The sequence below is a fragment of the Magnolia sinica genome, chromosome 2 (assembly GCF_029962835.1).
Source record: "Magnolia sinica isolate HGM2019 chromosome 2, MsV1, whole genome shotgun sequence".
NCBI lineage: Eukaryota > Viridiplantae > Streptophyta > Magnoliopsida > Magnoliales > Magnoliaceae > Magnolia > Magnolia sinica.
The window spans coordinates 133585858-133602634 of record NC_080574.1 but is presented as its reverse complement, the minus strand read 5'-3'; the positions used below and the strand labels follow the sequence as shown (position 1 = coordinate 133602634).

Below are 16777 nucleotides of genomic sequence, written 5' to 3'. Positions count from 1 at the left end.
AGAAACCTAAAACCTAAAGATAGTGTTTGCTTCCCCCGCTTTAGAATAATACAATTCGAGTTGTACACGAGTCAAATCGAGTCGAGCTTGGCACAACTCGATTCAGCTCGGCCACTAGCTGACCCCAGCTCGAACTCGGTTAGGCTCGATCCTCGAGCCTGACTGGCCAGCTCAGCTCGGTTCGGTCAGCAACTTCGGCCAATTCGAGCCAAGTTCGATCCAAGATCGAGCCTCTGCGGCATTTTCTTAAACACATGGAGTGCACCTACAATTTCTCACGGTATATAAAACAACAACAGCATTTTACATATATTTCATCAAATACTCAATAGGCAACATAAAAAATCAAGATACAAGGGTATTTGTTTCATATCCATACCTTCCTCTTTTTTCTTTTTTCTTTATTCTTTCTTCTTTTTAAATTTTATTATTATTATTATTTTATTTTATTTTTTTTAAAAAAGAAGCCTTCATTCATCTAGATGCAAAATTTACATGGATTTGGACATTCGAGCTTTTCCAAGAAAAAAGGACCTGGGAGAAGCGTATCATGATCAGCAGTAAAATGAAGGAAGAAAAAAAGAAAAAAGGAGGGATGAACAAAGATGAAGAGAACTCAACCCCTAGCAGACTGAACTCGAGACTCAGTCAATGACTACCTTTACCAGTGACCATCCTGGCAACACCCAGGCCCACTGAATCCAGGAAAAGGAGACCTCTAACTTGGATCAGGAGCTTCCTGCTATCTCGGACCAAAGAAGACAACTGGGTCTTGCTACCCAACCGGGCCATGCCGTCTGCTGGCCCATTACCTTCCTTGAATATACGGGCAAAATGAACCTGGCCTCTTAGCTTCAACCTATCAATTCTGGCTAGCCAATAGCTCCATTTCCAATCTAGGAGGACGCTTTTATTTATAAAGGTTATCGCAAGTTGGGAGTCTAATTCCACCACCGCTTTGGTGAGATCACTAGCCAAACAGATAGATAGCCCGTCATGGATTGCCCGAAGCTCCACATTGATGTTGGAGCCAATACCATAACCTTCTGCGAAAGTAAAAAAGAAATCCACCCCCCCGCGTGGTCATTTCTACATATACCTCCGCCACTTGATAGCCCCAGGTTACCCCTAGCCGAAACATCAACATTCAACTTTGACCAGCCTTGAGGGGGTTTAATCCACTTCACGATCTTTGAGGAAGTAGGCAAGGAACGGGAGGCATCTCGGCCATGAATTGGACTAGATTCGTTGACGGATTGTCTATTCGAATAGAAGATTCAACCACCTTCTGACTTTAGCGATGAATACAGAAGCTAAAGCGGGCCTGTTGTCAAATCTAGCAGAATTTCTGGACTGCCAAATCTTCCAAAAAATCACATAGGGAATGATCATGTGCATAGCGGAAGCAATCCCATTCAGCGGAGGGGAGTTCCACCATTGATTCAGTCTGGCCTCAATGGAAAGAGCCCCCCCAATAAGAACGTTATAATTCCCTCTAAAAAACTCCCATGTGGACGACGCCAACTCACTATTGATAAAGAGATGGAGAAGATACTCACCTGATAAACCTGAGGGCAAGCTGGCCGAGAAGCATTCACACCTGGATGCGAGCTGAATCCCACACCTCTGCATAGCCCATCAACTGGGGCAGCATTTTACAACATCCGCCAAGCGAATAAGGAAATTTTGAGAGGAAGCTTGTGATGCTAAACCCATCTAGCCCATTCTTTACAGGGGCTGATGGTCCTGCTTATTCTCCAGGCAAAATGCACTGAGAACTCACCTGAGGAGGTGAACAGCTAAATGCATTTATCGGGGCCCTCCGTAAGGCAAAAGCCTGCCTGAAAAATAAAATTAATGGCACTTTGGGGAAGGAAATCGTAGGCCGAGCTTGGGGGAAGAGAACCACACGAACTCAGGACCTGGTTAACCTTCAAGTTCAGTAGAACTGCTGGAACTAGTTTGATGGCAAGCTGAAGCAAAGGGCCCTGGTTCGATCCATACCTTCCTCGCTACTAGCCGACACTTTGTTGAGTCATTTCATCAAACACTTGGTGAGCAACATCAATATCAAAATAATTGAGTCACCGAACTGGTTCGATCCGAGTTCAATTTGAGTTGGCATTCGATCCAAGTCGAGTCAAGCTCAGGCAAACTTGAACTTGACTCGGAATTTTTTCAAGCTCAAAAAATCAGCTCAACTCGACTCGAACTCAGTTTTGAACTGAGTTGAATCGAGCTTTTTTGAGTCGAGTGAAGCGAAACCGAGCTAACTCAGTTCGTGTACAGCTCTAAGTTCAAGTAGTGGTGTCAATAGGCTGGGCTTGGTCCTGAAATATCAGAATTTGGAATAGGGTTGGCCTGACAGCTCTGCCTGAAACATTTTAAAATCCATGTTTGCTAAGGCAGCTCATCAGCACCACTCCACATTCCTTAATGTGGCATATTAACATGTGATCCAAACCATTCATAAGGACATTACAAGAGTTAAGGGGTGAATAAGAGGCCGAAAATAAATTGTATTTGAAAATATTTGAAGGCATATTATAATGTTGTTATCTTTTAAGATAATATTTACATCCTACTGATAATTCAAATGGCTTGTAAGATGGTTATAGTAAATCCGCTTCAAAGATATGCATCTAAAAGAGGATAGGCTTCAGCCTACAAAAAAAAAAAAATCTATCATGTACATCTTCAACTTCCTTGTTTCCGTGATTTATGTAAACATGTCAAAAGCCTTGCTTTCTATTACAATATCTTATGAAATATCAAATACCTACATTAAGGACTGAAAACAAATGGATTAGCAGGAGATTTGGGAGAAAAATGAAGGGTTTGGAGAGAAGATTTGTGTTCTTATAGCCCTAAGACACCAAACCACATGCAAGTTCTTATGCAATAAAAAAGTGAGAGAGGTTAATCTTGTATCTCTTTTTCTCTTATTTTAATAAAGAAGAAAGTTTTATATTATATTATTGTCTCTATATTTTTCCAACCTTTTCGTCTTATGACTTGCGTTCTCTTACATTAATATAGTGTGCTGGTGTGATTTTAACATTAGATTTGCCCAAAGGGGAAAATCTTTATCTACTCCATCTAACCAAACTTTTCTTCTCTCAAATTTTTTTTAAAGAAATAAAAATTAATAATTTTATTATTATTATTTAAAAATATTTTTAAAATAAATTTATTTTGAAAAACATTAATACCCTATACTTATTATAATCATGTTAGTGCACTCATCAAATGAGGAGCAAATTAGGTGCACCCTTTGCCTTACCCAATAGAATGGGTACCACCTTAATCTATGTATTGTATATAGAGCTGGGCATTTTAGATCTGATCCGGTGGATCCAACCCGATCAGACCCGATCCGACCCGATTCGAACAAAACCGATGGTCTGGATCAGTCAAGATCGGGTAGCCCCATCTAGATCCGAAACATTTTCGGGTCAGGTACGGATAGCGCCTGTTCCGAACCGACCCGATCCGATTGGATCCACTGTATTTATTAGGTTATATATATTTATTTTTTTACTTTTAAGTTTTACCCGACCCCTTTTTTTACCCTACCCTAACTGCACCCAAAGAACGCTCGCCGCCGCTCCGAACCCTAAATCCCCAAATTCTTCCTTCTCTACTCTACCCTTACCCGCACCTGCAGATCTCGAATCCTCCTTTGCAACCTGTTTTTTACCCCACCCTGTCCCTACCCGCACTTGAAGAATGCTCACCGCGGCGGATCCAGAATCCCCAAATCGTCCCGATCCCGATCTCTATCGTCCGGGTAAATCTCTCTCTCTATATCTCTCTCTCTCTCTATCTCTCTCTGCAACTCTTTCTCTCTCTCTAATCGGGCACGGATTAGCTACTGACAGGTTGATTAGCGAGAGTCGCTACTGAAGTGATGTCACTAAGTTTCGTGGGCCCCACCATGATGTGTGTTTTGTATCCACGCCGTCCATCCATTTGGAGAGATCATTTTAGGGCAAGATCAAAAGAATGAGTTAAATCCAAGGCTCCAGTGGACCCCAGCAGAGAAAACAGTGGGGCAGCAGTGACGCCCACCATTAAAAACTTCTAAAAGCCATAAGAGTTTTAGATCAACTTGATATTTGTGTTTTCCCTTCTTTCATGTCTTTTTTAACTTTTGACCAGGTTGGATTTCAAATAAACATTATGGTGGGCCGTAGGATATTTTCAACAGTGGGAATCACTCTCCACACTGTTTTCTGTGGTGGGGTCCACTACAAATTTTTATCTGCTTCATTCTTTAGTTCATATTCTAAAATGATATCTCAAAATGGATGGACGATGTAGATACAACACATACATCATAGTGGGGCCCATAGAACTTGGTGACGTCACTTCAATAGCGTCCCAACTGTTCATACAACTCGGAGCTCGAGGAGCATCAGTGCTCATCTTGGCACGACACGTACCTAGAGCTGCTATAGCCGGTGTCAGCTAAGCAGCAGTAACACTGTACTTGAAGCTTCTTCAGGAAGCTATAAGACTTGAAGCTTCTTCATGAAGCTATAAGCTTATGTGAGCTTGTGTGGGGCCCGTCTTGAATTTTTTGGTTTATCCACACTGTCCATCAGTTTTTCCATATCATTTTAGGAGTTGATACTAAATTTTAAATATATCTGCTAATCAAGTAGATCGCACCATAAGAAACAATGAGAATAATAATTCCCACACCGTTGAAAAAAATGACGATCCGAACCTTGCCTAATCCGATCCGACTCGGGTTTCCTAGCCGAGTCGAAATCGAATCGGCTCAAGCCAGCAAAGTTCGGATCAGGTTCGAGTCCGATGACCAGGATCCGATGCCGGATCGGATCGAGTTCGGGTAAAGCCCTGCAAATATCGAACCGGGTCTAGTTGGACCCAATCCGATCCGACTCGGTCCGATGCCCGGCTCTAATTGTATATCTAAACCGTTCATCCATTTTTCCAGCTCATTTTGGAGCATGAGCACAAAAATAAAGTAGATTCAAACCTTAGGTGGACAATAACATTGGAAACAGTGGTGATTGAATGCCAGCCATTAAAAACTTCCGAGGACCTTTTGTTGGACTAGACTTAGTTATAGGCCATTGCCATCTATGCCACGGATGCTTGGTTGCAAGGAATTATCTATTGTAAGTTCTTTCTCATTTTGTCAACATAATTGAGTTCTTTGAACTCACGTGTTATACTAACTAGATTATTTCTACTATCACGCTGAGAAAAAATCCCTACGGTTAATAGGCAAAATAAACTGTTTAAAAGGACAGACCATTCACTTTGTAAATCACTCTATTACGCACACGAGTGACTGAATAGACAGCCAAACTACTTCAGTTCTTAGTCATAGGAAATTTCTCGATCCCTCTGCCTATCTTAACACTTGGGGCCATGGACTTCGCATTGGACCGAGCTATAAAAGGCTCTGGCAAGACCAACACTATAAATACATACACACAACCGAATTTTGAGCCAAACAATTTCATTCCATGAAAAGCTAAGAAATAGTATTATTTTATATTGGGTCTAATAGTGATAAATTGAATGATATTTTCACATAATAGTGATCAATTGAATGATATTTTCACAAAAGGTGTTACAAAGTCTTGTTTGGATGACATTGTAAGCATGCTCGATATCAGCTTTAGCTTAAGAGAGTTTTAATGTGGTGTAGCATATTTAGCAATTTCGTCTTTAGGTGGTGATATGGACAACCATATCTATAATAAATAGTTTAGAAGTAAGAGAAAGTGAGAGGGAGGGAGCCCCATAGCCCTAATTTGCTTAAACAACAAAACTACAAAATCCAAACACAACTGTTCAAACCACATACATGGTACGATTTTGGCCACAATCCATATAACTAAATAAAACAAGAGCCTTAAATAGATAATTAGATATCTCATTCTAGTTAATTAACACTCCTACAATTAACTCGAACTTCGCTTTGGGACCCAGTCGGTGGGCCCAAATTCCCCATCTTGACCATGGCACTGGCAAAATCCGTCGAGAAAGTGTCGGCGTTATCGCTGTACAATGTGACCACGGAATCAGTGGATCCACCGTTGAACAGAACTTGATCGGAACGGAGGAGGCCTCGCCTATTGATCAATGCTTGGAAATAGTTGTTGCCGAATCGGTTTGGGCTTTGTGGGTCCAGTGGGGCCAAATTGTCATCGCCGCCAGTGGTGGGACAAGTGGTGCGACGAGTGGCTGCAAATGCAGGATCGATGTTGGCGTCATTGTAGATCCGGCCCCTAAACGTGACACACCTGGCCTGGCCCACCGTGTGGGCCCCTGATAAGGCAACCATCTCTCGAGGACTAAATCCCTTCCGTCTAAATTTGTCAATGATTGAAATGAGGGTCTCATCAGGGCCAGGAAGGTCAGTACTAGCTCCGTTTGCTGTTCTTGAATCTCTTCTCCCTACTGGAACTGGGTAAGATGGCCCACCAAGCTGTGACATGAATAGAAGAATTTAGTTTTTCATTAGTAAGTACACATGCATTCAGTGATCCAAGCCGTTGATACAATGGTTCCCATGTTGGATGGTCAATGCGCTGAATACTAGGTGCAGCCACACCCTCCTGCCATTAAACTGTTATAACAGTTTAATGGCCGATACGACGCATGTATGCATGTTCATTGGTATACAATGACCGGATGATCATACTCACTTCAACTACTGAATCGCGGGCGGCAATGGCTAGGATGTCTGCACAAGATACCACACTTCTACCACAAGCTCTGTCCACTTGCATCTTTATGTTATCGATCACCTCATATCCTCGTGCTGAATTGTTATTAGCGGGTGAAGTCTTTTCACCAATGAATGATCCAGTATTGTCAAGAAGAATGCCTCCATCACAACCCTACAATCATAAGATCTCATGAGATGGATGGATGGATGGATAGATTAGGAATGTTTCTTAATGATGTCCATCTGCATACACCAAACGCAAGTGGTCTAAAAGTGTGAAAGTGGCATGATGTATAACATTTAGATTTTTCATCCAGCAGGCAGGATAGACAATGTGCAATAGCCAGAAAACTAGACCAGTCCAATCATCTAATGGGCCACATATGTACAATGGTTTGCGAAAATGATAGATAACTGATGGCTCACATTCAATGCGGATAACCCATCTCAAAAAGTGGAGTGGGATCGACTTTTTTTTTTCTTCGGGGCTCACACATATACCACAGGGCCACCTACTATCACACATGTGTGCCACTTTGGCATGTGTAGAGCGTTTGCAAATATGGTGCACGTGCTACTAATGCGTGGTGTAAGTACTCACGTTAACAAAGCAATCATGGAAGAAGAGACGTATGATGGATGCCCCCATGCGGGCCTCTCGATTGATGGCGGACCGCATGGCGGTCCGGACTGTGTCGAACACAGAAGGGCATGTATTGGCATAGAAGGAGACTGAGAGTTGTGATGAGACGGGGGATGATGATATGGTGATTGTGATGATGAGAAGGGCCAGATAGAGGGTTGAGTGGGCCATGATCAGTTCAAAAAAAATGAAGAAAGCTTAGAAAAGATCACACAAGGGAAAATCTTGAGGTGTTTTGGAGTATGTTTGAAGAGATCAAGGAGAAGGTTTTGAAGTTTTTATAGAGAGAGGGAACATCTAAAGGATGATGAAAATGTCAAAAACAATTAAAGAGAGAGACCAAAAACGTAAACACGTTTGATTATTAAAGCCAGCTCTTTGATTCGTTCACATTCCCAAGTTGAATTGGGCCTCGTCCGCTTCAGCGCCAGTGGGCTCCACCAATCATACGTTTGTATGTGGGGCCCACCGTGGAGTGTTATTTGCATCAAACCCACTCATAAGGACGAGGTAATATATTAAAAAAAAAAAATCAACCTCATCTAAAACTCAATCGAGTCATAATGTTATATTGTTCCCGTTAGTGTGGCCCATCCGACTTTTCTGTTGGGTTGATTTTTTTTATTTTTTTTTATGAACGGTCAAGATAAGGGTTTTCACCTGATGGACTGAGTGGATTTCACTTATAAAATGGGGCAAAAAACAAAAATGAGCCGATTAGAACATCACAACCATACAATCAATTTCCATGAGATTTACAAGAATATTTATTATTTGGATAGTTAATTTCGATGTGTTGAGTTATATCAACACGAATATTTTTCACTGTTCTCCACCTATAGTGGGCCAAAGAAGTGTACGGATTAGGTTGATATATACGTGCATCCCATGTGAATAGAAGAATTCCGCATGCGTATCGTCGATGATACTCTGCCAGAGCATTAAACAATTCCTCATAGAATGCAAGTAGACTGCAGACACAGTAACTAAAAACGAAACACTCAAGTGGAAAAAGGTTAGGATGCTTCCAGACGAAGTCAACTTGATCAAAAATACCAACGCGTTGCATGCAAGCCTCCAGCTAGCTTTGGTTGATTTTGGGAACGTGGTCCCAACTCCCAACAAGACTTACCTCATATCGCCAGGGAGTCGGACGCGGACTGGGAACTACCTCCACCCACCAGGACGGACGCGGATTAGCTACTGATAGGTTTGATGATAGGTTTGAGGGACGCAGATTAGATACCGACAAGGTCAGTGGCTAAATGGATACTGAAGTGACGTCACCAAACTATGTGGACCCCACCGTGATGCGTGTGTTTTATCCCTACCGTCCAACCATTTGTAGAGATTGTTTTACGGCATGAGAAAAAGAAGGAGATAGATCTAAACTTCAAGTAGACCCACTACAGAAAACCGTGGGAACAGTGACACCCACTGTTGAAACATTTATAGGGCCAACATGATGTATTTTTGAAATCCAACCTATTCATAAGCTAACATAGAGATAGATGAAGTGAAAATATATATATATATATATATATATATATATATATATATATATATATATATATATATATATATATATATATATATATCATCATGGTGGGTCCTGTAAAAAATTAAGGTGGATGTCAGTGCCCCCATTGTTTTCTATGGTAGGGTCCACTTGAACTTTAGATCTATTTCATTCTTTTTCTCATGTTATAAACCGATCTCTCCAAATGAATGGACCATATGGATACAACACATGCATCATGTTAAGGTCCGCTGAGCTTGGTGACATCACTTCGGTAGCCATTCGGCTACTGTAAGTATCTAATCCGCGGCGGATTAGCTACTGACCGGTTGAGTAGCGAGACTCGCTACCGAAGTGATGTCACCAAGTCCCATGGGCCCCACCATGATGTATGTTTTGTATCCACGCAGTCCATCCATTTGGAGAGATCATTTTAGGGCAAGATCCAAAGAATGAGTTAAATCCAAAGTTCCAGTAGACCCCAGCACAGAAAACAGTGGTACAGTGATACCCACCGTTAAAAACTTTTAAAGGCCACAAAAGTTTTCGATTAAGTCCATATTTGTCTTTTCCCTTCTTTCATGTCTTTTTTAACTTTTGAACATGTTGGATTTCAAATAAATATCATGGTGGGCCTTAGGATAGTTTCAACGGTGGGAATTCCTCTTCCCACTGTTTTCTATGGTGGAGTCCACTACAGACTTTTATCTGCCTCATTCTTTGGTTCATACCCTGAAATGATATCTCAAAATGGATGGACGGTGTGGATACAACACATACATCTAATGTGGCCCACATGACTTGGTGACGTCACTTTAGTAGCCAGTCTGGCTAACCAAACTGTCAGTAGCTAATCCGCGTCAGGTTTGAGTAGCAAGACTGGTGAATGAAGTCACGTCACCAAGTTCCATGTGCCCATTATGATATGTGTTGCACCACACTGTATATCCATTTGGAGAGATCATTTTAAGGCATGAGCATAAAAATGAGGTAGATATAAACCTTCCTAGGGTCCACCATGACATTTATTTGAGAGCTAACCTGTTTATAAGTTAATACAGACGAACTAAGGGAAAACACATATATCAACTTGATTGAAAACTTATGTGGCCCTAGAAGCTTCCAATGGTGGGTGTAGTTTTTTATGGTTGAGCTTTGAATTTGACTAATTCTCTGATTCATGCCCTAAAATGATCTCTCCAAGTGGATGAGCGGTGTGGAAACAACATATGCATCATGATGGGCCCACAAAACTTAGTGATGTCACTTCAGTAGTGAGTCTCACTACTCAACCAATTAGTAGCAAGCAGTGTACACCGAGTCAAACTGAGTCGAGCTAGCCTCAGCTCGACTCGGCTCGGTTAGCAGACACACCCAGCTCATGTTTGGCTCAGCTCGGTGACCGAGCCATCATGTCCAGCTCAACTTGGCTCGGTCGACAGAATGAACTAGTTCAAACCGAATTTGAGCTTGAGCTTTCGAGCCGATTTCGAGTTCAAGTCGAGTGCTTACCGGTGGGTAGGGCAGGCGACAACCGAACTAGCAAGTGGTGACAAGAGGAGGGCGAGCAGCAAGCTGCGGACGGCCGGGCAGGGCAGGAGGAGGGCAAGTAAGCGAGCAACAGATGGGCCAGACGGCCAATCAGGGCAGAAGGAGGGTGAGTAGCAGAGCAGAGGGCCAGGCAAGGACCACTGGAGATTGGACAGCGCAAGGTGATGGACAGGCAGTCAAGCAGGGTGACGACGAAGGGTCGTAGGGTCGCTAGTCGAGCAGAGAGAGAGAGAGAGAGAGAGAGAGAGAGAGAGAGAGAGACTAGAGTCGCTGGTCAGGCAGGTAGGTTTTTCTTTCCTAAACAAAAGGGAAATAGTAAAGTGATTTAGGGTTTTTTTTTCTTTTTTCTTTTTATACCACCTGACCGAGTCAAGCCGAGTTGGAGCTATATATTGAACCGAGTTGAGTTGAGCTCAGGTCAACTCGAACTTAGTTTCGAACTTTAAAAACTAGCTCGACTTGGATCGAACTCCGCTTCACATCGAGCTTTTTTGAGCCAAGTAGCTCAATTCGTGTACACCCCTATTAATAGCTAATCTGTGTCTCACCCGAACCTAGCTATAGATGGACAGTCCTCTCAGGAACTCTGTGGGCCCACCGTGATCTAATTGTTTTATCCAATCCGTCATCAATTCTATGGAATGAGCTAAAAAAGAAGGCACGTCGATAGCTCGATTGGACCACACCACAAGTAGTGGTGACAATGACCTCTACCAATGAAACCTTCCTAGGGCCCACCTTAATGTTTATTTACTATCCGACACATAAACATGGATGAAGGAAAAACATAATTATCAACTTAATAATCCAAAACTTCCAAGGCCCCTAAAAGGCGTTTTATGCTACAGGCATTTAATCTTCATTGTTTCCTATGGTATGGTCCACTTAAGTATTTGATCTGCATTATTTTTGAACTCATCACCCAAAACAATTTGTCAAAATGGATAGACATCATGGATAAAACACAAGCATCAGTGTGGGCCCCAAAGAGCACCTAACAGGACTATCCGTCTCTAGCTAGGTCCAAGTGAGGTTAGTACCCAATCCACACCCAAGGAGTCACCACCAAACGTCCACCCATGCACAGTTCATTTGTTTTCATTAGTTCAAATGGGGCCTAAGGTTCCTTTCTTCATCGTTTGCAGGCCACCAATCCAAGGGTTATGATTGTCCCATCGTGAAATTTGGAGCATTGTACAAAGACAATAAGGTCCATTATAGCAGCGGTCTGGATCAATGAACTATTGGGCCATTAGCAAGAAACCTAAAACTTAAGGATAGTGTTCACTTCCTCAGCTTTAGAATAATACAATTCCAAGTAGCGCGTCACTTTGGGATGTCAATGGGCTGGGCTTGGGCTTGAAAATTTTTATTTTTGAATAAGCCCAGCCCACCGGAACAGCTCAGCCCAAAACAGTTTAAAACTTAGACCAAGACCCTAGGCCTGGCCCGTTGACAGCCCTAATTCCAAGGTTTGGATAGCCCACGCGAATGTATAAGGCAGCTCCTCCACAACACTCCACATGCCACAATGTGGCACATTTAAACCGTTCATAAGGACATTATAAGAGTTAAGGCGTGAATAAGAGGTGAAAAATAAATTGTATTTAAAAATATTTTAAGGCACATTATAGTGTAATTATCTTTTAATTAAGATAATATTTGCATCTTACTGATAATTAAAATGACTTGTAAGAGGGTTACAACAAATTCACTTCAAAGATATGGAGCTAAAAAAAGATAGGGTTCAGCCTACAAAATAAAAAAACTGCACTGTGAACACACTTTTATCACGTACATTTTCAACTTCCTTGTTTATGTATATAATTTATGTAGACATGTCAAAACCCTTGGTTTCTATTACAATATCTTATGAAATATCAAATACCTACTTTAAGGGCTAAAAACAAAAGTAGTAGAAGATTTGGGAGAAAAATTGAAAAGTTTGGAGAGAAGATTTGTGTTCATATGGGCCCCGAGACACCGAACCACATGTAGATGGTGCAACCATTCTAGCTGTTGTTAAGTCGGTGGGATGTATGGTGTATCCAAGTAGGAGACACCATCTATCCCTCTTGGGTACAAACATCCATACACATCCATGAAGCCTAGTCTTCCTAACTCTTTCTATATGCTCTCTCATTCTGTGGTTTATATAAATGGGATTCACGTAGAGAATTATTTCATTCATCATTTTTCTAGTATATTGTTTGGTGGAAAGTTCTTAAACAGTAGAAAAGTGAGAGAGAAGTTAATCTTGTATTTCTATTTCTATCTCTTATTTTAATGAAGAATTTTTTTTTTTGTCATTGCCACGTGAAGTAGGTATATTATTGAACCATGTAAATTTCTATACCTCTTGTCTTTATTTTTTTTTCTACCTTTTCATTTTGTTAATTATCTTCTCTTACATCAATAGTGTGCCAATGTGATTCAAACATTAGATTTTCTAAAAGGGAGAATCTTTATCTACTTCATCTAACTAAACTTTCATTCTCTCACTTTTAAAAAAGAAATGAAAGTTAATAATTTTATTATCATTACTTTAAAATAATTTTATTATGAAAAACATTAACATCCTATACTTTTTAGAATCATTCTAGTGCATTTATCAAATGAAGAGCTGATTAGATGATAGAATGGGGCCCACCTTTATGTGTATTCTATATCTAAATTGTTCATCCATTTTTTCGGCTTGTTCTGGAGCATGAGCCCAAAAGTATAGATCCAAACTTTAAGTGGATCATACCATTAGAAACAGTGGTGACTGAATGCGCGCCATTAAAAACTTCCTAGGACCTTTTTGTTGGACCAGACTTAGTTATAGGCCCTCACCATCTATGTTGTAGACACTAAAATGCGAGGAATTATCTATTGCAAGTTTGTCGATTCACATTTTATATTAATTACATTTTCTCTACTTTCACGAAGAGAAAAAACACTTTCGTCTAACAGGCATAAAGAACTTGTTAGACAGAGAGACCATTCGCCTCGCAAATCACTTGAATGCGCACACGAGTGGCTGAATTGACAGCCAAACTACCCAAGTTCTCAGCCATAAACAACTGCTTAATCCCTGTGCCTATCTTGGCTTTGGGGCCATTCAGATCGGAGTGAGCTGCAAAAGAATCTAGCATGCTCGGCACTATACACGGGTTCACACAATGGATTTTCAAGCCAAACAATCTCATTCATGAAAAGCTACTAATTAGTGTTATTTTGTATCTCATCTAATAGTCATTAGACAATCAAATGATATTTTCACAAAAGTTTTTACAAAGTCTAGTTTGAATGACATTGTATTCAAGCTCAGCATGCTCCATATCAGCTTTAGCTTAAGAGAGTTTTAATGTGGTGTAGCATATTTAGCAATTTCGTCTTTAGGTTGTGACATGGACAACCATATCTATAATAAATAGTTTAAAAGTAAGAGAAAGTGAGAGGGAGGGAGCCCCATAACCCTAATTTCCTTAAACAACAAAACTAAAAAAATCCGAACACAACTGTTCAAACCACATACATGGTACAATTTTGGCCACAATCCATATAAATAAATAAAACAAGAGCCTTAAGTAGATAATTAGATATCTCATTCTAGTTAACCCTCCTACAATTAACTCGAACCTCGCCTTCGGCCCCAGTAAGTGGGCCCAAATTCCCCATCTTGAACATGGCATTTGCAAAATCCGTCGAGAAAGCGTCGGCATTGTCGCTGTACAATGTGACTGTGGAGTCAGTGGATCCACTGTTGAACAGAACTTGATCAGAGCGGAGGAGGCCTCGCCTGTTGATCAACGCTTGGAAATAGTTGTTGCCGAATCGGTTTGGGCTTTGTGGGTCCAGTGGGGCCAAATCGTCATCGCCACCGGTGGTGGGACAAGTGGTGCAACGAGTGGCTGCAAATGCAGGATCGATGTTGGCGTCATTGTAGATCCGGCCCCTAAACGTGACACACCTGGCCTGGCCCACTGTGTGGGCCCCTGATAAGGCAACCATCTCCCGAGAACTAAATCCCTTCCGTTCAAATTTGTCAATGATTGAAATGAGGGTTCATCAGGGCCAGGAAGGTCAGTACTAGCTCCATTTGCTGTTCTTGCATCTCTTCTCCCTACTGGAACTGAGTAAGATGGCCCACCAAGCTGTGACATAATTAATAGAAGAATTTAGTTTTTGCATTATGAAGTACACATGCATTCAGTGATCCAAGCCGTTGATATGATGGTTCCCATGTTGGATGGTCAATGTGCAGCCAGATACTTCCTGCTGACACGATACTTGTGCAGGAAATCCATACCACAGAAACGGCAGGCCCTCAACTAGCACCAAAATCAAGCAGGTCCACTCATCAGATGGGCCACACCACTGGAGCGGATGGAAAACCGACAGTCTATGTGGCCCACCTAATCAGCAGATATGCCTGATTTTTGAGACAAATGATCTTCGTGGAGGAGCCTACCATTTGCACGGTACAGATGTTCTACACAAGTAGCAAGTTGTTAAGAAATATACCGTACGATAAGTTAGCTGTCCTTCAGGCAGTATGTGATCTCACTAATCTTGTAGATTTTGTCCTAATTTGCCTTCAGACTGTTATATGTAACCGTGTTACCTGTTGTAACTGTTGTTTTATATATATATATATATATATATATATATATATATATATAACGGCTGGTTTAATGGCCTATACAGCATGCATGCATGTTCACTGGTACAATGACAGGATGATCATACTCACTTCGACAACGGAATCATGGGCAGCAATGGCTAGGATGTCTGCACAAGATACCACACTTCTGCCACAGGCTATGTCCACTTGCCTCTTTATGTCATCGATCACCTCAAATCCTCGTGCGGAATTGTTATTAGCCAGCGAAGTCTTCTCGCCAACAAATGATCCAGCATCGTCGAGAAGAACACCTCCATCACAACCCTTCAATCATAAAACTTCATTAGGTGAGAATATATGAATGGAAAGATTAGAAATATTTCTTAATGATATACATCTACATATACCAAACGCAAGCGGTTCACAAATATAAATGTGATAAATTGCATAAATTTTGAATTTTTCATTCAACAGGCAAGATATAAAATGTGCAATAGCTTAAAAGCACTAGACCAGTCCAATCAACGGGCGAGCCACATATGTATAATAGTTAGAAAAATGAGAACTGATGGCTCACATCCAACATATACAGATGACCCATCTCAATAAGTGGCCTGGACTTCTTTTTTTTAGGGCTCACAGATATACTATAGGACCTCCTACTGTCACATGATATGTGTGCCTCTTTGGCATTTGTAGAGCGTTTACAAATGTGGTGCACGTGCTACCAGGTGGGTGGTGCAAGTACTCACATTAACAAAGCAATCATGGAAGAAGAGACGTATGATGGACGCCCCCATTCGGGCCTCTCGGTTGATGGCGGACCGCATGGCGGTCCGGACGGTTTCGAACACAGATGGGCATGTATTGGCATAGAAGGAGACTGAGAGCTGTGATGAGACAGTGGATGATGATATGGTGATGGTAATGATGAGAAGGGCCAGATGGAAGGTTGAGTGGGCCATGATCAGATTAAAAAAATGAAGAAAGCTTACAAAAGATCACACAAAGGAAGAGCTTGAAGTGTTTAGGAGTTGTTTGAAGACGAGAGGCTGTTTGGAGTTTTATAGAGAGAACATCCAATAGATGATGAAAATGTCAAAAGCAATTAGAAAGAAGCATGAAAAAGTATACACGTTTGACTACTAAATGTTGCCGTGTCTTTGATTCATTCCAATTCCAAGTAAGATTGGGCCTCGTCCGCTCATGCACCAGTAGGCCCCACCAACCACAGATTTGTATGTAGGCCCACCGTGGAGTTTTTATTTTCATCAAAGCCGTTCATCAGGTGGGACTCGGCCAGATCTGGTCATATCGTTCAAGTCTCACCTGACCCAAATGAGTCAATCTGACAAGGCCGAGTCACCCCTTAATTCACTGATCCTTACTCTCGAACCAGATCAGCTGCATGGTATGTAATGTTTAATCAATTTAATTTTGCATCTACGGATTTGGGTCCCACAATTTGAACGGTTTGATTTGTTCTAATATATGCCATGTATACTGTTTTAGAATACCTGCCTATAAGCAATCTCCGTTGACCAGGTCTTAAAACGAGTGAGACTAACAGGAGTTTGTTTTGCCTCTGGTGAGTTAGGATCCAACGTTCATCCACTGGGCCCACACGCTGAGATAGTCCTGTGATTTGAAGCGTCCATACTCGCATTACTATCAGAGATAATAAGCTCTCACCCTGTAATCACACTTCATTTATGATCATGAACTTTAATTTTTGGAATT

General features: G+C 41.4%; 1 protein-coding gene and 1 pseudogene across 1 annotated transcript; both read right to left on the bottom strand.

Moving 5' to 3' along the window:
* Positions 1 to 5766: 5766 nt before the first annotated feature.
* On the bottom strand, positions 5767 to 7607 carry LOC131237726 (peroxidase P7-like). Its single transcript, XM_058235672.1, has 3 exons — positions 7317 to 7607; positions 6693 to 6887; positions 5767 to 6472 (listed from the first exon to the last, which is right to left on the bottom strand). Exons 1-3 carry the CDS (start codon positions 7527 to 7529, stop codon positions 5927 to 5929), a joined length of 954 nt encoding a protein of 317 aa, XP_058091655.1. The 5' UTR covers positions 7530 to 7607; the 3' UTR covers positions 5767 to 5926.
* Positions 7608 to 13855: 6248 nt separating this feature from the next.
* LOC131237727 (peroxidase 4-like) lies at positions 13856 to 16045 on the bottom strand (annotated as a pseudogene).
* Positions 16046 to 16777: the final 732 nt, after the last annotated feature.

Excerpts from the sequence above, each read along its gene's own strand:
- LOC131237726 (XM_058235672.1), bottom strand. The coding sequence starts at position 7,529 with ATGGCCCACTCAACCCTCTATCTGGCCCTTCTCATCATCACAATCACC. Across the intron at positions 6,888-7,316 it reads TCCATGATTGCTTTGTTAAC|GGTTGTGATGGAGGCATTCT; the intron begins GTGAGTACTTAC and ends TTATGATTGTAG. Across the intron at positions 6,473-6,692 it reads CCCGCGATTCAGTAGTTGAA|CTTGGTGGGCCATCTTACCC; the intron begins GTGAGTATGATC and ends TTCATGTCACAG.